At 37.6% G+C, this 22,307-nt stretch overlaps 1 protein-coding gene across 3 annotated transcripts in view; it reads right to left on the bottom strand.

Moving 5' to 3' along the window:
• Positions 1-1,428: 1,428 nt before the first annotated feature.
• Positions 1,429-22,307, bottom strand: part of CEP41 (centrosomal protein 41) — a 40,267-nt gene continuing 19,388 nt past the window's right edge. For 2 of the 3 annotated variants that reach the window (XM_045565486.1, XM_045565487.1), the window contains exons 3-11: positions 18,258-18,305; positions 13,715-13,776; positions 12,280-12,349; positions 6,810-6,954; positions 4,647-4,798; positions 4,197-4,264; positions 2,999-3,113; positions 2,311-2,526; positions 1,429-1,629 (exon numbers count right to left, since the gene is read on the bottom strand). In XM_045565486.1, coding sequence (XP_045421442.1) covers positions 1,481-1,629; positions 2,311-2,526; positions 2,999-3,113; positions 4,197-4,264; positions 4,647-4,798; positions 6,810-6,954; positions 12,280-12,349; positions 13,715-13,776; positions 18,258-18,305 — 1,025 coding nt within the window. In that variant the 3' untranslated portion in view covers positions 1,429-1,480. Of the gene's footprint in view, positions 1,630-2,310; positions 2,527-2,998; positions 3,114-4,196; positions 4,265-4,646; positions 4,799-6,809; positions 6,955-12,279; positions 12,350-13,714; positions 13,777-18,257; positions 18,306-19,610; positions 19,742-22,307 lie in introns of all 3 variants that reach the window. The other variant, XM_045565488.1, reaches the window with a different exon arrangement.

Raw genomic sequence — 22,307 nt, 5'->3', positions numbered from 1 at the left:
TATTTCTCCATATGTCTCTATGAGATATTTATTACATTTATTTCTCTTACAAACACAGCCCCCATGCTAGAAATACTGTGGTGCTTTTTTTTTTTTTTTGTGGAGAGAAAATAGTCCCGTGAAGGCAGTTCTTACCCAGCAGCAGCAACCAGCAGGATAGGCAATTGTCAGTTGGCTTTTCAGAAGCTGGTTGCCATGACAAAGAGCACAATTTATTCCTTGGTCCCTTATCACAGCTACGATCACAGACCATAAAAATTAACAAGGCTCTTTCCCTTTTCCATATAATTTCAGAGTCCCTCATCCTTACCTGAGGTCTTTTGTTCCCCCAATTAAATGGAATGAATGTCAGTCATCTAGCAATTCAATTAATGCTGATTCAAAATTCCGGCCAAAACCAGAATCTATAATCACAACTTCCTAATCACAGCTCAGTCATGAGAATGAAAAGTAAGCAGGAAATTGCACTAATTACTCAATTAGACTAACACTGTATTCCTAAGCAAGGGCTTCAGGGGCTGTCAGCCCTCACAAAGGACTTCGGGGTCCTCCTCACCTTGTGGGTCCCCAGTTGTCTGATTAAAGCTGGTATTTTCAACTGGCCATAATTTCTATTCATCTAGCGTGGATGGGCCCAAGCTGGGCAGTGGAAATTCACAACCGCTATACCGACCACAAGGGAGGGACTGCTCGGGTGGGCTTTGCGGGGCTCTCAACACAGACCTGTACGATGGCCAGGGCTTTCTCGGGAGAGGCCCTCCTCCTCGGGGTGAAGACAATTGAGTGCACACCTTTCTGGTTCCAGGAAAACATCCAGGGAGGGGGAACATTCAGGAAGTGTACAGCTACTCTACTAAACCTTAACACTGAGTGATGCTCACAGGCAGTGGCCTCCAGACTCACAGCAGACTGCGCTGTGCTGGGCAGAGAGCTTCGCAGCAAGGGAGCCTGCACTCGGTGCGGAGCCTGTGCATGGCTGGGACTTAAGACTCATCTGCACCTTTGGGGACAGCGGCTTGCACGAGGCCTACCTGGAGAATCCTTCATGAAATCAAGAACAGTGAATGGAAAAACTGACTGCAGAGAGCACACCGGCAGATGTGACTGAAGTATTTACAGAACAACATGGGATATAGCTCAAACAAGCTGGACCTTATTTTTTTTTTTTAAAAAAAGCCTACCCCCGCCTCAATTAGATTTTTTTTTTCCTTTTCGGTTTCAAAAGACATAAATATTCTGTAAACAACAGGGGAGACACTAGAGCCTGTTGTGCCTCTGCTTTTTGTGGTCACCTGTCAAAATCCTTCCCATGTTGGCCGTGGGGAGCGGAACTGGACACAGGGACAGGGAAGAGGGCCTCTCCCACACGGCCCAGGCTTTCCTCTGCAGCAGTTTCTGCAAATGACCAAATTGGGAACTGCTCAGGGGTTCCAAAAAGAGAAAAAACATTTATTTTATTTGACGAAGTGAGACAAAGTCTTTACTTCCAGGGCTTGCCTTGCTGCTGTCCACTGCTGAGTGAGCGGGGGTTCGAGTGGCCGGCAGGGCCCCTGGCAGGAAGGTTCTGACCGCTACGGGCACCAGGCACCTTGGAGTCTCTTCCGGAGGAGTTAGCTTGGTTCAGCCGGCCTGAAGGGAGCAAGAAAGCAGGAGCAGAGCTGCAAGAATGATTCCAAGGACAATACGCCAGATACACTTTTAGGCTAATGAAGTCCTAGTCTACAACCACTTTTAAGCTAATGAAATCCTGTGAGGCATCTGCTTTAGGCCGGTAATAACCTACTCCTCATCCTTCAGGTCAACCTGAAGGTGGGGAAGGGGGCAGGGATGGAGGGAAACCCCGATAGCCTTTTCCCCTTCCTGGCCATTACCTCCAGCAGACCTAGCCTGTCCTTCATTCCCTCCTTGGTAGAGAGGGATGCAGGGTAAGAAGCACTTAGTGGAAAGAGAAGAGAAAGTAGCGTGACACAGGTAAGGTAGGTAGAAGGCCCTCAGAAGTTTAAATGTACCCAGAGGCAGCAGAAAGAAATGAGAGCTTTCCAAGAAGGAATCTGAATGCCTTAAGCTTAGCTTTTCAACTTTGCCTGAGATGGACATTTTGATAAAGTCTCTTCTCTATGTCCGTGCTCAATGCCTAATTCTTGCTGCTATCTGGGATCATCTTCACTGTCCCCTCTCCCTAGACCTGTACCACATCCTCCCAAATATTTTCAGAATTTAATATGAGAGATGAAGGTTTTCATATGAGGTGATATTCAAAGTTACAAATCTTATGTTCCACAGAAAATATTAAAGGTCAAAATATCTTACTAGAATTATCTGCAGGACCCTGATCCTCTTCCAGATAATATTCGATCTTTTTTAAGTCTTCTGGGGTAAATCTCCATTTATTCTCAGCTGGTAGGGGCGGCACTTTGGGGCTGGATCGTTTCCGGGCAGAACCAGGAGGAAGGGCCTGCTGGCAGTGCGCTGGCAGGGAACCAGTAATTAGTCCTTCTGGGAATTTCTGAGCCAAGACTTTTAGACCTAGGTTTAGAAGAACATCAGAAAAAGCAGCATCAATATGGTGAGGCCAACCCAAAACCTGGAAAGAAGCCTGCATGTCTTCTAATCTTTGATCACCAAGTCGAGGCCGACACAAGGACATGAAATCTTTCTTAACTGTTTCATCATTGAGCAACTTACACCAGAACATGTCAGGAGTTACATGGGATTCTGAGAATGCCACAAGAAACTCTTTTGCTCACGTCTTCAGCATTAGGGCTTTCTTACAGAGCCCTGAAGCAACATCATTATTTTAGGAATTAAAAGCACGTGCTGATAGAGCTAAGGGAAGTTTCACATAACTCGTGACTTCTTTTGGCCAGCATGGTTTTCTCTCTTTCCAGAACACTAAATTCTGGGCACTGAAGGGAAAAAGGTGATGGAGGTGGGGCTGAAGGACTGTGAGTCCAAATATCTGCCTTTTAAGTCCTGAGCAGAGGACGACTTTGCTCACCTCCGGAAAGCATGAAGAGGTTTTCAAATCCCCGCTCGCACATGGTGGTGGCTGCCTGGCTGGCCAGCCTTTCATCGTCGTCGTACAGAATGATGATCTTGCCGTGGGCATTTTTCTAAGAGTCAGATGAGTTAAGGTTCCAAGGCACAGAGCCGATGCTCCTAGACTATCAGAAACCCCCAAGGGGTAGAGGGCTGTCAGGGTTCGCCCTTCTGGGTTCTGGGGAGTGTCGGATGAGCCCGTTCTTCCCATTGCACCAGCGGTTATTGGATTATTGGGGTTTTTTCCTGTCATGAAAGCCTCACAAACTAGTATTCTTTTCTTTTACAAGCTAATGTTACCATGGTCTAAGACAGGACTAGTTACAGACTTTACACCCTTCAGTTCTTTTATCCCTACAATCCTGGAAAGTAAATATTACAATCTCCATTTTACAGACAAAGAAATAGAAAAACTTCTATGTTTAATGTGTCCAGGAAAGCCTTATTTATAATAGTTAAACATGGGAGCCACCTAAAAGTCCAAAATAGGAGAACATTTAGTAAATTGTAGTAAATCTGCAAATGAGATATTATACAGTATCAAAAATGGAGTTTACGAAGAGCTTGTGTCAGCATGGGGAAATACATTACAATATAAAGTGGAAAAAAGTTACATATACAGTATGATTTCAACTTTCTAAAAAAACACATAGGAGACAGTCTGGAATAAAATATATCAATAATGAAAAACAATATCAATAATATAATAGGAGCTATTGCTCAATTGTGTAGATTACAGGAGATTTCAATTTTCTTTTTTATATTGATATTTTTCAATATTTAAATTATTTTCTACTTGTAAGTTTTTTATAAATGAAATAAATTAAAATTTTAAGAAGAAAAAAGTTAAAATAAATTTACTTCTTAAGTTCTACCTGGGAAAGCTTTACTGGGGGAAAAAAGCTCTTAAGACTATTCTCAATGGATCCTAACCCTTAACCTAATGTTTTTTGGCCCAATGTAGTACAGTTTGGAAGCATCTGTCTTAATAGAGTCAGGATTCTCAGCAACAGCTAGGAATCCAAATTCTAAAAGATACTAAGCTGATTAATATCAAAGGTCCTTCACAGTTTTTTTTACCAGGAGCACAACTCAAGATACATTTGATTCTTACAATCCTCATACTACCCAACTCCTTAAAATGCAACAAAGGATACATATTCAAGAATATCATTTGAATAAGGGTTCATTGTTCTAGACAGAGTTGCAATTGGGTAACTGTAAGCTGGAAAGAGAAGAAAAAGTTTAGGAAGTCTGTAGTTCTCTTAGTGCAACTTGGCCCCAATTCCCAGCTGGTTTAAAATCTAAGATAAATAAATATATTTTCAAAATCAATGAGCCATTAACCTAAGTACTTTCGTGAAAGAAAAGAAACAGGACACTATGAACAAAGTATGAAGCTTCACTTCACTGTTTCCAACAGCCATCTGTGAAAATCAGCAGCCCCTCCCAGAGGACTACAGTGGTGCCAACCCCATAGGTTTCCATAATGGATGCAGCTAACGTGTGGTTTCCTTAACTGCTGACCATGGGCTGGTTCAAGTCTGCCTGGACTCAAGGACAGACTCTGTTCTTGAGCGTTGAGTCACTTGAAAGCCTTCTCTTACCTCCAACAATGTGGCACTGCTGGTAAGAGTCTCTATCACGCACATCTAGCAGCAGGAAGGGACAGTCAGGATAAGGTTTGTCTTTAGTATTGGGCTCTGCTTTCTTCACTAGCCCTTTGTCCAGATCCAGTTCCCCAACACCACTGATGACGCTGCAAGTGAAAAAGTAGGTCAGCAGAAACTAGTCAGGGGTTGGTGGCTTAAAGGTAAATGCGTTTCTTCAGTGCAGTGAGACGAGTGCTCAGTATTTTTTCAAAAGATGCTTCAAAGAGAAAGGAAAGTGGATATGGTGTCTCAGTTCTGCCTCTGAATGCAGGGTCCTATGGATTCCTATTCTATCACACTGGGCTCCAAAGAGAAGATCCACGCGTCCCTACTCACCTTCAGACAGGACATGTTAAGTCCTTACATGACTGAGGGAGTAGAAACTGTAGGCCACGTGCTGCCTTCAGCAGCAGGGGCAGCATCCAGAGGAAGAAAGAGGGGAACAGCTAATCCAATGGAATTTGGAGGAATGTAAGAAATCAGAGCAAAAGGGGAAAGAATAAGGTTGTCAGACAGGAAAAATGAAAGTTGTTACTATGTATATCTAATATATATAGTAATAATACTTTATATATTTCATATACTTATCCAGTGACCTATTCACTGTAGATACTGAATATTGAACCTTAATACTTTCAATAGTTATCTGTACTTACTTTCATTTTATAGGTTATATTGTTGAGGTTGAAGAGGCTTTTACATTTGGTGACATTCATAGAATGAGACAGGAAGGGCTAAGATTAAAATGAGGAAGCTTACCACTGCCAGTTCTTTTCTAAGGTCAGTAAGTCACTAAAATTGGTCACCATCTTAATATCATAGGGAAGATGTGATAAAAACATGAATAAAAGAAATAAGAAGATTAAGTATTATGAACAAAATGGCAAATTGTGAGACATCTGTATCGGAATAACAAGATGGTTACTTGCCTTGGAGATATTAAGACACATATGCTAAACTACAGATTAGTACGTAGCATAGTTCCTCTCCCACCACAACAAATCAAATTCTGCATTTAAATCCAATAAATACTACAACTCTTAGCCAGGCGTGGTGTGTGCCTATAGTCCCAGCTACTCGGGAGGCTGAGGCAGGAGGATCACTTGAGCCCAGGAGCTGGATGTTGCAGTGAGCTATGATGACGCCACTGCATTCCAGCCTAGGCAACAAAGCAAGACCGTGTCTCAAAAAAAACCAAAAAAAAAACCCCCCAAAAAACCTGTAACTTTATGCCATATAGTGCATATTTTGTTGAATCAAAGGAGAAGAAAATCTATTTGATATGAAACCATATCCACAGTGGAAATCCTATTGGCCTATCTCTTCTTGGATGCATTTTTAGAGTCCTTTCATATAAGTAGTATAATGATGATGACAATAATAATAGTACTGATGACAGCAATTCTTTCCCTAGTAGAATTGTTTTACCAGTAGAAGGGATGGCTATGTGCTGAATATCAGCAATGTCTTATAATCAATAGTGAATATTTGTGAGAAAGAACTGCATAGAATAAAGTCCATGTAAATCCATGGGATAAGAAGGACCATGTCTCAGAAGAAGCCGTAGAGGAAAAAAATAAAAGAAACAATTTTCAAAAAAGGACCAGCCACGTGCAGTTTTAGAATCAAGACCGAGTGCTGCTTCACTCTCCTTTGCACCTACTCAGCATCAGAGCCCCATGTGCAGCGCTGTAACTCTAGACAGGGTAATTATAAGCTGTGGCAGACAGAAAAGGGATGGAAACTGTATTCTCTGAATCAAAAGATACTACTTGCAAAGCTAAGTCCTAATAACAAACTTATGTATAGGAGAGAGAAGAATAGAACTGAGAAGTGAAAATTAATACTCTATTGATATAGTCTTACATTAACTCAGTAAGAATACTGTGAAAAAGGTTCAGGAGGTGGCGTTTATATAGAGAAAACTCTATTGATATAGTCTTTCATTAACTCAATAAGAATACTGTGAAATAGGTTCAGGAAGCAGCATTTGTATAGAGAAAAGAAGAAGGGCTGGGATTAAAAGGTGGAACTTTACAACTGCCAGTTCTGTTTCTAAGGTAAATAAATTATTGAAATTGGTAAAATATAGTGAAAATCTGAATCAGGTGAGAGTACCTCTGAAGAGTTGAGCGACTGGAGTCACCTGCTCCTGTGCTGTTTATGAACTGGACAGGGCTGGGTGACTGCTCACCAGGGCTCCCTTTCCCATTGGTCCTGGCAGTGATTTCAGCATCAGGGTCTGAGGTTGCAGAGTCGTTGTCTAAAATTTGCAAATGAAGAAATTATCAAATTTAACCTCAGCCTTTGTATTTACTTATTAGGCAGTTCCACTGAAACTAAGTCAAGAAAAGGAAATCTTATCACCATTATTAAATTGTTCTGGAAGTTCTAATGCACAGGTTCTCAAAATCTAGTGGACCCCAGGTGTCCCTAAGACTCTTTTGTGGGGTTTGCAAGGGAAAAACTATTTTCATAAGAAGTCACAATCATTATATTTTTCACCATTATGCACACATTCACTGTAAATAAATAAGGCAGTCACACTAAAAAAGTCCCTGATAAAGCAGGAATAATTAATAATTTTAAGTACATGTCCTTTTAATGTTCTATTGATGACGTGGGGAATCCACATACAGTTAAATTTGCTACACACCAAATTACCAGGGTTATCTCAAGGAAAAGTATTAGTGTGATCGTTGAGTTGTGAGCTGAACCAGCCACTTTTGCCATGAACACCATTTTTATTTGGAAGAAAAACTGACAGAAAAACTACAGTTACTTATACTTGTGTATTTGGCAGACATTTTCTCAAAAATGAACTAAGTAAGCCTGTCATTTCAAGAAAAACTACTTATGGTATTTGTTGCTAATGATTAAATTTTGAGCAAAACTCAGAATTTGGGAAACTATATTTGCCATCAGGAGCTAAATGAAATATGGGTAGCTGCTTCCCCACACTTATGGACTTTCTGGTAAGATAGATAGTAAGATTAATAAATGTGATTTTTTTTGATAGTGTGTAATGAAATGTGTTAACATTTGGGAAGATCTTCATAACATAATATTTTCTAAATGACCAATGTATGATTCATAAAGCGTGAGACCAACAGATGGATTTTAAAGTATTAATAACAGGATATGAAATCATTGATAAGGTTGCAGATTCCACATCACAGCCAACCTTTAAGAAACTACCAGTTGTCAACTTTTGGCATAGTATCAAAGAAAAATTATCCACAATTATCTGAAAGGGATATATTACTCCTCCCTTTTCCAACTACAGGTCTGCGTGAGCTGGAGCTTCTTTATATATTTCAATCCAAACAGTATATTGCAACAGACTGAATTGCAGAAGCAGATAAGGAAATCAGTTGTTTTTATTAAACCAGACATTAAAGAGATTTACAAAATATGTAAACAATGCCATTCCCAATAAAATTTTGTTTTAGAAATATAGCTATTTTTCATAAAAGTATATTATTTATATTTATAATGACTTTAGTATTTTTATATATTTAAACAATAAATAAATATTGTTCAAGTTCTCAGTTTAAATTTTTAACATACTAAATATTAATAGATATAATCCACATAAACCAAAGGTTTTTGGGGTTCTCAATAATTTTTAAGCAAGTAGAGGGAGACTGAGACCAAAAAGTTTAGGAATTTGCTATTTTAACTAATACAATGGTGAAAAAATAAAAATAAGAAGCGTAATTACTAAAGAAGATATTAAAATTTAATTTGCATATAATATTATAATATACCTATTATAGAAACTTTAAGTGAATACTGTCAGAATAAGGGCAATAAACATATGGTAAGATTAAAAAATGCTAATAAACAAAATATTTTTGTTCCAATTAAAAAGTAACATGAAAAAAATCTCATTTACAGTAACAACTGCGGCTGTAAAATATACTCTCCTAAAAATAAACCTAAAACAAATGTAAAGGACTTAAAAAACTCATCAATCCTTTATTAGACTTATAAAAATTTTACTTAGAGGCCTTAAAGAAGACTTCAGTGAAGACAGTATCATATCTTACATATTCCTGACTGGACAACTAAATGTGAAGTGAAGTTAGTCTTCTCCAAATTTAATTTTTAGCCTTAATACTAATCCCAATGGGATTTTAAAAAACTTAAAAGGATTTCAAAGATAAGAAGAGCATACACACACACACACACACACACAAAATTAAGGCTAATTTGGAGAACTTGCCTTATCAAATAGTAACATATATTGAAGAGGCAAATGATCAAAACAGTACAGAACTACAGCCAGGACAATGGACTATAACAGAGAACGTGGCAACAAATCCTAGAACATATATAAAAAAGTTAATATACCCATATCACAAATCAGTGGGTAAAGGGAGAACTAACTATTGAGTAAATGGTGCTGGGAATATTTCTCAACTACCTGGAAAAAGAAAATTTAGATAATCACTTTGTATCATATACCAAAATACATAATAGATGGTTTAAAGTAAAAAAACCAAAAAGCCAATAGAAGAAAATATAGGTAAATAATTTACCTTATTTTGAACTTTATGAGTGTAAAGCAATAAAAGAAAACACAACAGTAAAGGCTAATGGATATGATCATGTAAAAAAACTTGATCTCATATATGTCAAAAACTAACACAAAGAAAGTTAAAAGGTGAATAACAAATGAGGAAAAATATCTGCAACACACGTGAATGAGAAAAGGCTAATGTACTTAATTTATAGCTATAAAAATTAACTAGCTGTTTAATGTACACAAGGTAAAAAATATAAAAGGATCCAGTGTACAAGGTAAAAATGCAAACAACATAAAACTGTTAATATGGAAAGGAAGTCTTCTTTCCTGCAGGCTTCCTCCCCCAAGGGAACCACCTTCATATAATATGTCTCCTTCCAGAAATAAAACAACTACATACTTTTCCATGTATTTTACTTCCTCTCCCTCTTACATATCCAGGAGAATTCTGTTCATACTGTTGTACACTTTGGGTTTTTTGTTTTGTTGTGTTTATTAATAACACAGCTTGGAAATTGTTCCAAATAATCAAGTAAAGATTTTTCTCATTCATTTTCAAGGATGCACTGGTTTCTACTGGATGAAGATAATCACAATTATTCAGAACTCTTACAAATCAATAAGGAAAAGACGAATATCCTATTAGAAAAAAATGGGAAACAGCATGTAAAGTTCTTAAAAATATGGTATTTGATATGACCAGTAAACACACACATACACACACAGAGTACATGCACAGGTAGCTTAACCTCACTATCAGAGGAATTAAAAAGAAAACTATTAGGTACTATTTTTCATCTATTGAATTGGTAAATATTTACAAAAATTATAATTACTCAGCATTGGCTAGGATGAGGAGAAAAAGGTCTCATTCACTCTCGGTAGGAATGCAAAGAGGTACAACTATGCTGGCAGTAGTGTGGCAATCACAGTCTCAATTGAGCATCTACGATGGTTCCACCCATTGACCATGTACAGCCATTTATCTTCAGGAAATCATCAGAATCATACCAACATTTACATATATACATTGCAGCATTATTTTATAAAAGTGAAAAATCAGAAAAAAACTGGAATGCCCAACCATAGGAGAATAATTAAATATCCAAAGGATAGATATTATATGATAACACAGTCTTTACAATCATGCTTTTAAAGTCTATTTAATGACATAGGAAAGTATGCATGAAAAAATGTTAACTGAAAACAGTATAATACAAAACAAAAGAGTATGGATTTAATTGGAGTGAGGAGTTAGATGCGGGGGGGCGGTGTTGGGGGGGAAATGAACCAAAGTATTAACAGGCATTAGTTATTTAAATTTTCTCCTTTATATATTTTTTGAAGTTTTCTAATTTATTAGAGATATACTTTTAAGTCAGGAAAAAGTGATAAAGGAGATTTTTATATTCCTTCAAAGATAGCCAATATGCATACAGATACAATCTGTTCTACAGGCACTCCTGAGTGAGTTATTATCTGTGTAGAGCATTAGAAAAATACTAATATTACTCATGTATTATGGTATCCTATTTTACAACAACAGACTATTTTCTGTGCAAATTTATCTCAGGAGAGAAAATTGCATGTGCCCATATGTTCTGGTGCTGCAATCTCAACAATGAATTAAAGGACCAAATCTAGGTGCTTATATAACCTGGTTGAAATTGGGAGTACTTGTATGAGAAGACTCAATTATCTCTGTTACAAAGAACCCTTATTTCTCTGCTGGTGAGAGGCATCTGTCAAAGATAAATTCCTGTCATTTTCAGATTCCCTTTATCCTCCCTAACAAAAACCAGCCCAGGGAAATGGCAGTAGAGTTGCACAAACCCAGTGTTCAGACTTCCTGAGAAACTTGTCTTCAAATCAGAAGTCAAATTCCTGACCTACATCAACCTTAACAAAACACATTCCCCTTCAACAAACAGCCACACGTTGATTGCTGGGTACTTCAGGATAAAATAAAGACCTAACTCTGTGTATTCTTTTCATGAGAGTACAACTAGGAGGCTTTATTTCCAACTTGGTATTTAAGAAAGGAAATCTGGAGCCTACCTATCTTGCTAGCCTTATCTCTTACCCAGTCCTACTCCTCCCTAAGACCACAGCCAGATTGGTTTACTCGACTGCCCAAACACGCCTGGTGTCCTTTCATCTCCATGCCTTTCTCAGGCTGCTCCTCAGCCTGCAACAGCCTCATCCTTAACTTGCACCTGTTAAGATTCTATCCCCCTTCAAGGACCAGGTCAAATGCCTTGAGGAAGCCTACCTGGTCTTCTAACTGCAAAGTACCTTTCTTTCCTTGGAAATCCCACAGCATCCCGCATCTTTCTTAATCCCACTTTCCAGAATCCCTGCAGGGTGCAATGCAGGCAGTGCTGGCTGCTACTGGAGACACTCAGATTGGTATCCCAGGCCCATTCTACTAGCTGTATCACCTGGAGCAAGTAAATTAACCTCTGAGGCTTGGGCTTCTCAACTATAGACAGTACCTTCTAGAGTTGTTGAGAAGATTAAATAAGAAAACTCATGTGAAGTCCTCAGCAATATACTTCAACAAATAATGCTTTCCTTCCATTCCTCCATTTAAAAATTCTGCCAGATTAGTAATTTTGTGGTACTGTTATCATTCACCCCACCCAACACACATACACCCGTGCACATACACACATGACCATAAATTCCACATAAGCAGAGTTGTGTTTTGTTCATCTCTGTACTCTCACAGCACCAAATTCTGAGACCTGTGCATACATATTAATAGAATACTAACAAAGATTTGTTGGAAAAAAGTATAACAATTAGTATATTAAACACATCTAAAACATTTAAAACTATAAGTGTTAGAGCCAGAAAACCAGATGGCTTATTTTAAAGAAATAAGAATTAACATTTAAAGCACTGGATAGCATTTCTCAGAGAGTAACAATCTAATTACAAATAGATACATCAAAGTCTTGAGTCCCTGTGAACACAACAGCAAATGTGTACATGGTGAGTACTTCGGTCAAATGGTCAATCTGTTATTTTCCCCACATCCTCAATTCTCATTACCTTCTAGCCTCTGAATCTCCTCTGCTGTCACTTCCAGTGTTTGATCAGATAGGGAAGCAACCTGGATGACCTGAGAGAAAAAAAATGAAATGTGTGGATGGGTGTGTGTTTGTTTTTAAACAGAGGCAATTTTGCCTTTTACAAAAGATGAGGAAACATCAAACATCAAAGGTCTCTTGTTTTAAGAAGCTGCCAGTGTCCTCAACTGGAGACTAAATCTCAGGCCCCCTTACTTTTGGAGTGGTAATTATACTGCAGATGATCATTCCAGAAGAAAAGATTCATTTAAAACATTACACAATAAACTTAAAAGACAAAAAGGATAATTTAGGACAAGAAACGTGAATAAGAGTTTAAAACTATATCTGTATGTATTCTGGTCCCAACAGAACACATTATTTCTTGAAAATGCAATATTGACCTACAATAACATAGAATGGTATTAGCAATTCTTCACTCAATGAAGAAATAAATGTAATAATGAATATGCTGATTATAGCATTTTATACCCCTATGCAATGTTCATTTTTAAAGCACTTTTCACAACTTAGCTCATAAGATCCAAGATCCAACTTGAGTTACACCAATGGAACTCTTGTTTGGGGAGGAAGGACACCTCCTCCATAATTTTCAAATAAAAGAATAAAGTGACTTGTCCAAAATAACAAAATAGCCCATGGTAGAATGATTTGGAAAAGAGCTCAGTCAAAGAAAACGGGAGGCTGGACACAGGGCTTCACACCTGTAATCCCAGCACTTTGGGAGGCCAAGGTGGGAGGATTGCTTGAGGCCAGGCATTCAAAACCAATCTAAGCAACAGAGTAAGACCCCCATCTCTCCAAAAAAAAAAGAAGAAGAAACAAAAAGGAAAAATTAGCCAGGTGTGGTGCTGGGTGTGTGCCTATAGTCCCAACTACTCAAGTGGCTGAGACAGGAGGATTGCTTTGAGCTCAGGAATTTGAGGTTGCAGTGAGCTATGATGATGCCACTGGGCTTTAGCCTGGGCAACAGAGCAAGACCCTGTCTCAAAAAAAATTTAAAAAAAAAGAAAGAAAGAAAGAAAGAAAAAGAAAAGGGGAAATCACTTGGTTTCCACAGAGAAAAATGTTGAAACAATCTGGAATCCAGAATTTCAGATTCTAAATTTTAAGTTAAATGTATAAGGAAAAATAAAACCTAAACCATCAATTTAATGAATTAAAAATAAAAATGCACGTTTACTTTACAGAATTCTTATCGAAGAAGAGAAAAAAATTTCACACCATCCTCATGTGAACACACCACACACCAGTTAATCCTCTCTTAGGTGAAGTACATACAAAGAATCAGAAGAAAGTCCTCTGCAAACATTCCCTAGAGTTGAATTTAGAAATACTCACATAAAGCAGCATAAAGTAGACAGTCTTTACGCCAACATAAAGATCATTAAACTTACCAGCTGGGCAAAAGTTGTAACTTTTAGTCTCTTAAAAAGCTCATCTTTTTTGTACCTATAATCTGAAAAGCAGATAAGACAAATATTTATTTAGATTTATTTTGTCTTCTTAAAGCTATTCTTTCTAGTTGTCAAGTTATATGGTCTATCAAGTTATTTACATAATTTTACATATATTATCTCAATTGATCCTTGTGATATCTTCAAAATTGGGTGTGGCAGGTGATATTTTCATCTCTTCATTTTTTCCCCTTTGCTTTGCCATTAGGAAGCTTAAAATTGAATTTATAAGCCACTTTTTTGTATCTAATAACTTTACCCCTTACCTTATTTTATTAGTCTACTATTTTCCTTTTACTAAGCTGTCTCTACTTTGAGCACATTGTATTGCGTGCATTTTTGTAAGCCATCTTAAATCCTTCTTAGAACAAAGCAGGGAATAAATGTTTGCATTTTACAAATGAGGACAGAGACCCAGAGATGCTGAGCCACCCCAGGTCAAAGAGCTGGTAAGACATCCACACCCCAACTATTCTGACTTCAGCTTGAAAGAAGAGCAATAATATTCCTGTGGCTACAGGCTATGCTGGAGACATAGGACAACACTTTTGTTTGTGTGTGTGCTGGGCACACAGTTATGATTGTTCCTGATAATCTCTTGGTATCAATTTCTCTTCAATTTTATTTCAAGAAAAATCAACCTGGCTGGGAGAGGTGGCTCACGCCTGTAATCCTAGCACTGTGAGAGGCCACGGTGGGAGGACTGCTTTGAGCTCAGGAGTTCGAGACCAGCCTGAGCAAGATAGAGACCCCATCTCTACTAAAAATAGGAAAAAAAAAAAATTTAGCCAGACATGGTGGTGGCTGCCTATAGTCCCAGCAGGAGTTGAGGTTGCAGTGAGCTGTGATGACCCCACTGCACTCTAGCTGGGGTGACAGAACGAGACTCTGTCTCAAAAAACAAATAAAAACCCAAAAACCAAACCTATTCAATTTTGCAAGATGAAAAAGTTTGGTAGTTCTGTTGTACAACAATGTGAATATACTTAACACTACTGATCTGGACACTTCAAAATGGTTAAGGTGGTAAATTTTAATGTTATGCATTTTTTACCACAATTAAAAAATAAACAAAAACCAACCTTAAACATCAATATTTATTCAGTGCTATCTTTACAATTCTGAGATGTAACTCAAATGGGAGTACTTGTGTTAATAATTCTTTGTATCACATTGAAGTTATTAAAAACTGATCCAATTTCACTTTACAGAGTATCTTGCCCATACATACATGTTAAAAGTTATTTCCTTGCCACTGATGTGTAATAGTAGAGAAAAAAAAAAAAAAAAGAACAAAAAGTTATTTCCTTAAACTTTTCTGAAGATGACTGCCAACTCTGGACAGTTTTCAGTGTTGTACAACGCGCACCCTTATCCTTTCCTCCTCTTCTAGGTTTTTACATTGGTACCCATGACTTTTTAAATATGGTCTCGACCTCATTATTTCAGCATTACTAAAGGTTAGCTGGATAATTGCTGTGGCCTTCACTGCATAAATGTCTCATAAGCCAGGACTCCTAGCAACAAAGGGAAGGATTAAATGTATTTGAGATTATTTACCTGGTGTTACTAATCATTTCCATGAACTTTTCCAAAAAACCAGCACAGACTGGATAGTTATTTTGGAGGATAATACAATATTGGTTTACCAAGCACCTTAAGACTCAGAGTCAGGAAATGATACTACCTTAAAAACTAGCCTTCTGTAAATATGTCAAGACTTTTTAATAAGGAATTAAAACTTCTCTGTTCTAAAATGTCTTAAAAAGAGCAATTTGGCTAATAACAGACCATTACTTCTAGAAAATTCTTAAAGCCACTTCATCAGAATGCAATGAAGTAATAAATCTATATGCAATGGAGCTTCTAAAACCTGCCAGGATGCAGATCCAAATAGGCTGAGCAGAGGCTTTAAAAAGTGCATCTGAATAACTACACTGTTCCTATCAATTGCCACCAACTTGCCCACCAAAAGTCATTTATGCAAATCAAAACAGCAATAAATCAGCCAATGGAAACAGTCAACAGCTTTCAAGTAGTTTGCACTGCAAAATTTATCCACTGATATTCTTTTGGTATGGTTACATAGTCTGAAATACTTTTAAGTACAAAATGTACACATTAAAATTCCCTCTAACTAAATGAGATTACCTTGAACAAAAAAAACCAGACTTTGCCGTATTCTAAGGATTGGCATCTCTGGCTGTCTTCTGCGCAAGCACTAGAAGCCCCCCGTATATTTGAGCCTGAACTCTACGTACCTGGTTCTGGTTTAGAAGGGCAGCCATCAGTAGGACTTTCTGACATTATTACTCAGAGATAAAAGATAAAACTAGATGTTTTACAGTAAGTTTTAAATTTTATAAAAAGGATAACTTGGAAGGCTCTGTCAGTCTGTCCTCGCAAGAGCGAACAGAGCTTTAAGAATGGAGCTTCTGCTACTGTAGCTTCTCCCAAACTCTGTGTTGAAGAAAATGACCCTAGTTTCAGATGTGTTATCAAGTTTGCTTCTTCAGTAAGTCTAGGGTCTAAGTCTGTCTCTCTCGAGTTACTGGAAGGACAGAGACCTGACTATCTAGGATGTTTCACACTGGATCCAACTAGTGTCATCTAATCACTAGAAACCAAGAATAGGCTTTGTAAATGGTCAATAGACACAGAGTGTCTATTTTCCTCAGGTAGAGTTGAAAGAATATTCAGATTACAAAGGATTTTTGCATTTTCAGGGTTCTGTTGAAATGCATTATTAGCAAAGGGAAGTTGGGCTCACACTGGAAGACAAATCAAAGGAAGTAACAGAACGAGGTCTGTGATTTCACAGAAAGACATGGCATCTAAGGTAATCCGAGGAAAGTGGTGGGTCTAGGGTGTCATGAAACAAGGGAATACTCGCCTTCCTTTCAACCCAAAGGAACACTTACAACAGAAAACAGGAAAAGAGAAGAAAATCGCTTCTAAAATGTAGATGCCAAACCAGAATCTAAAGTAACTCTGTCAGGCAATCAGCACAAAGCGTACGAAACAGGGTGACAGGAACCTCCTGCCTTACTAAAAGGAAGCCCACTACTCCTAAGGAGGGAAGGTGACGTGAGCATTTTCAGGGCTCTACTCCAAGGGTATTTCTTTTGGGAGATAATCTCCTTTTAAGGTTTAGATATGAAAGAAACCACATTGTACTTTTAAGAAATGTTTCAAACAAGGTTTTGCCAATCTGGGCAGAATGGGACACTTTTATGGGACAAATTTCTAGTGAGGACATGTGAGCTCATAATCAGCTGCAGACGGATGGGAGGTGAAAGGGACCACAAATTCTGACAGAACAGGCCAGCTGGAGTTTGCCTGCCTTGGAGGAGTTAAGGATGACAACAATGAAGTGTAGGTAAGTAAACAAGATTTTTTTTACAGTTCAAAATTTAATATATATTTTAAAAATATACACTTATATGATAATGTGAAATGTATAAGAAGAAAAGAGAAGAATATTGTGACATTACATATTTTTTTTAAATGTCTATAGCCTAGCTCTTCCAGCTGAACACGGCAAATAAAAACAGCATAAAGCCTGAGTCCAAGCTTATTGTCTGAGGCTTCTAAACACTGCAGCAATTTAAAAGGAACATTTTCACTTTAAATTAAAAGGTCTGCTGTACAAAAACAAAATGTTCTGGTGTATTCTGGATTTGTAATTTTCTCTTCCAAGAAGATGTATTTTACCAGAGCCAAAGCCTGAACTGTGATCAATCAGAGTACCTCTTTAGCACCATTAGCTAAATACTCCCCTAGCACTGGGTTCTTTTACTTAAGCTATGAGCAAACCATTTTCGAAAATAGATGTTTCTACTTATTCTTTAATTCTGGTCTTGAAATATACATTTTACATCAGTTTTGGATACAGATTGAAAAATTATGATGTTGTGCAAGGCAACACACTCAATGCCTAGTAACGTATCTTTGCAGAAGATTAGTTTTTAAAAAGGATGTGGATGAAATATGATTAATTAAAAGAAAACAGACTGCAATGAATTGATAATGCATAACACTAAGAATAAGTTCTTTCTTTCCTATACCTCTAAGTATTTCATGAATACTATAATTTATACGCACACAAATGTTATGAAGAGAGATATTATTACCCCCCATCTCAAGTATAGACAAAATAAGAAGATAGAAAAGATTAAATACCTTGAGGAGGGCCATGAAGACTGTAATACAATGAAGCTACAAGCTTAACCAGAGCTCACTCCACATTCCAATATTAATATCCCTTAGGGGATGTAAGTTGGGCAGAACTCAGGCCCACAGGCCACAATCTTAGGAGCTGACCTAAGGGATGGTACCCACTGTCTCCCATATCCTCGAGGCACCTGCCAGGCTCAGCTGACTCCTACAGCTCTCCACGCGTGTCAGCTGTGGAACATGCTTGTTAGTGAATGACCAACTTATAGGACAACTATAAAGTTCCATTTTCCCAAACCATACTCACTTTTTTTGATCTCTTCTAGCCTCTCAGTGTATTTAGTCATACTGTTACCTAAAAAGAAAATGAAGATTTTAGATATGCTTTAAATGGAAGAAAATGAGTACCATTGTGAAAACAGAATGGAGAAAAAGTATTCCCTAAGCTTTCCTATTCTGTTCTTTTAGGATTCTGGACAGTAGGCAAATGAGCCACACATAGTAAATGGTCTTTTGGATAACACAGCATCATTAAAAGATAAGGAACCAAGGAAGATGTTTGGTCAGATGTGTTTAAGAACTCTCAGACAATACAGATGATCAGTTTATGTTTATGTCAATGTCTTTTTCTTTTTTTGAGTCAAGGCTTTCCTTTTCCTTTAATTCCCCCCATAATCTTTTGGAGTGGAAGATAGAGGAGTAGCAAGAAAGAAGCAGCATTCTTTGAATGTCTAAAATGTGCCTTTGTGGCTACTCAAGCAACCCTTTCCTCTCCGCTTTGTCTTTGTGGTTTCCTCCTCTTCCCTGAACCTGGTCTTCTACTATTCATGCTCCTGTTGCAGCCTGAACTAGACCACACACTCCATACACTAGTATTTACCATGGGATTGATCTGCTGAGAAATAGCAGCAGATTCCTACCACTGTGGAATGTCCTGAGCCCTCATGTTTTACAGCCTGGTTCTACAATTCTAGGAACTAGCCAAGGTGGTTTGGAGGTTTTCATACTTTAAAACTGGGCCAAGATCATTCTGGTTTCCGAATGAACTACATTCTAGCTCTCAAGCCAGGGGCTACTATTTTTTACTGGGCGTGCTACGATTTGATTCAATTCAACACATCAAGCTCTATCTGCCACCTAAAAGGTATGGAAAAGGGAAAACATTCAAAATAATTTCTCATTTCTAAAATTGTGTTCCTAACTTTTTAAGGCTTGAGACAATCTAGTCAGATTCAGCCTCAATTTCAGATAAAAGAAATGCTTCTAATTAATGGCATGAATTGACATTTTCAACGACTATTCTGAACTTCATGTTTGGGTCAGAAGTGGAGGAAGAAAATCCTTGCTCTGAAACACAAAATACCTTTTCAAAAAACAACTTACTTCATTTGTTATTACTAAATCTTTACCATGAATTCATCATGTGGTAAAAATCCACTGTTGGTTTTTTTTTCCATCTTAAGACACACACTTTCTATATCAAGAATCAGAAAGGAGGATTCAGTATAGTCCTAGACCCAGACTGTGTTCTTTCAGAAGCTCAGAGAAAAATGAAGGCAGTCAGGGCTACTCAGAAGGCCTGAGTCTTCTCAAGAGGGACACTGAATATGTCTCAGAAGAGGCCCAAACATCACCAAAAAACAGGATTAGAACCAAGTACCATCTTTTTTAGGTTCTTCAGACTGCAAATGTCCTGAGATGTGACCAGATCTTCAGAGCAGAAAGCAGGAATTCTTCCTGGACACACATCCCTCCTCCCCACTGCAACTCTGAACTCAGGCGTGGACTTGCCTGGTCAATACAATGGGGGACGAAGACGCCAAATCAGTATGCTGTTCAGCTTCCCACGGTCTTATTCTTAAAATATTTTACATAGCAGCCCTTGGTTATATGTCCCTGAGTCCCCCGTGGTTGCATGTTGTTGATGTGGTAGGCAGTTTCTTCTGGGTAGGAAAGCTTCAGGCAGTCTAGTCAGAAAATTGAGGGACAAAAAGGATTACTGATTTGCCCAGTAACCCAGCAAGTTAGTAACTAAGCCAGGATTTGCATTCCTAACCTCCTGGTTTCTAATATGGCTCACAAAAACACATGGCTTTTGTAGTTGTGTTGTAAAAACAGACTCATCATGAGGTCAATTTGTAGAAAGTGCTACTCCCTTAATAGTAACAGGTGGGGACCATCTCATGCTGTAAATTTCCTGAAGAATTGGAAAACATGATGGATGGAAAACAATAGCCAACCTATTTATATAGTCTTTATTATTGAAACATTGCATTTCCAAACCACAGTGGTTTCTACGAACAAAGTGTCTAAAGTTAATTTCTCTTTTAATTCTGAACACTTCCCAGTATTTACACAGCACTTCATCTGTATCAGCCCACCCTCACAACACTAGGGGGTAAGCTGCCACACCTACTGTTTGTTTTTCCCACTTAAAGGAGAAGGCAGAGAAACAAAGTGTTTTGCAGAATTATACAAATATTTGGCAAAATTCAGAACAAATCTGAGAATGCTATTGATAAGAAGCTCTTTTCATTATACACATTCATTCTATCCAAGTATGGAGGGAAAATGAGAATGGAGGATTTCTGCTTTGCTTCAATTTTGAGAATGGAGAAATGAGACAGCAGGATGGCTGACACAAAAATCCCTAAAAATGGTTTTAGAAAGTATGCAAAGTGGTATTTTATCCCACTCAGTGCACTGCTTGTATCTTAACTAAGCTGTTTATCTTACCATGTCTAATTGCATCTGAAAACAGTTTTTGACTACCTTTTAAAAAGACTGAAAATGAATCAATTTCATAATTCACTTATTTATAAACACATCTTTGTTTATATAAAAGGAGCCTAAAAGAATGTCAGAGAACCAATTTTTTCAAAAATTTGAAATTGCACATTACTGCCAGACACATTTACCTAGATAAGCCTTTGATTAAAAAGAAAAAAAAAGTCAGTGGCTCCCCATTGCTTACTGAGTAAAGCTTAAACTTTTTGCTGTAGCACTGAAGATGCCAACAGCTTACTTTTCAATGTTGCCTTAATTACTAAACTCGACAAACTCTCAGTCTTCACTTCTCCGTCATATCACCTTCTCCATGTAATCACAATAGCTCACCCAGTGGGAAGTGACCTTTCTCTGCTCTAAACTTTACAGCACTCAGTTTACCACTCACAAGGCCATTTATCACTGAACTGTCTTGTCTACCTTATTAGATGGAAAGCCCAAGATTGTTTATGCACGCACGCATGTATAAACACACACACAATCTTTATCCCTTCTGTTCTCTAGCATAGGAGACACTCAAAAATAGTTGCTGAATGAAATATACTAGGAAGATCTGGCATCTGAAAAATCCTTATGAGTTATTTTATAATGCAAATAATCACATTCTAATTTTGTTTCAGTTTTTGCACATCTGATTTTCTTTAAAATATATATAACTTGATTTATATATAGTATATGTTATGAACTACCAGTATGACCCTAATTGTTTCAGGACTCAGGCAACCTAGAAATAAATAAGGTGGTATTTAACTTCTACTTTGTTTACCACTAAAGTTGCAATAAAAGACATATAACAAAAGTTTTATAATTATAATCTAGAGAAAGAAACAACCCAACTATGTCATAGTGCTATGCAAAGATAGAGCACAATCGATTAGCAGAGTGTCTCATTCATTAGATGTTTCCATTGTTTTCCTGAAATGTAATGACATTATTTGTACTGAGCCAGTAAGAAAAGTGAGTGATTTGAGCAGCAGTAATCTAAAGAGGATAAGATTTATAAGGCACGAACTCAGTTGCTAAGAGACAATTCCACAGCTTTATTTTTCTTCAATATTTCCCTCCTCTATGGAGAAGTTCTTTTGGCTGGGAAGAGCAGAAAGCATGAAAAGAGGCACAGTGGTCCTTTGTTAACCTCAATAAGTTATACGTATGTATAGTGCTTTCTGGTTTGTAAAAGCCTTTCACATACATTTCTTCCTTTGACGTAAGAAACAGAATTAAAAAACAAATGAAAATGAAGAGTACCTAGTCTGTAATGAGTTTGAGTGCCTAAGATCAAGGCTATTAGCGAATATTCAGGAACAGTAAAGACTAGAGAAGAAAACAGGAAATAACTAGTTTGTGTAGAGATAACAAAAGGAAGGTGAATTTTTAAAAAATAAAAATAAGGCTAAAAAAGACTGAATAGAGAAAGTCTACAGCATTCCGGGAAGTTAAAGAAATTTGAAATTAGATTGAATATAGATTGAAAACAAAAGGACAATGCAGCCAACGAAAGAGTGTAGGAGACTAATAAAGAGAGAGCCCTGCGGTTTGGAAAGTGGCCCTTAATCAGCCTGCAGTGCTG

The sequence above is a fragment of the Lemur catta genome, chromosome 11 (assembly GCF_020740605.2).
Source record: "Lemur catta isolate mLemCat1 chromosome 11, mLemCat1.pri, whole genome shotgun sequence".
Taxonomy (NCBI): domain Eukaryota; kingdom Metazoa; phylum Chordata; class Mammalia; order Primates; family Lemuridae; genus Lemur; species Lemur catta.
Note: the sequence above shows the minus strand (reverse complement) of the source record. Positions and strands in the feature narration are given on the sequence as shown.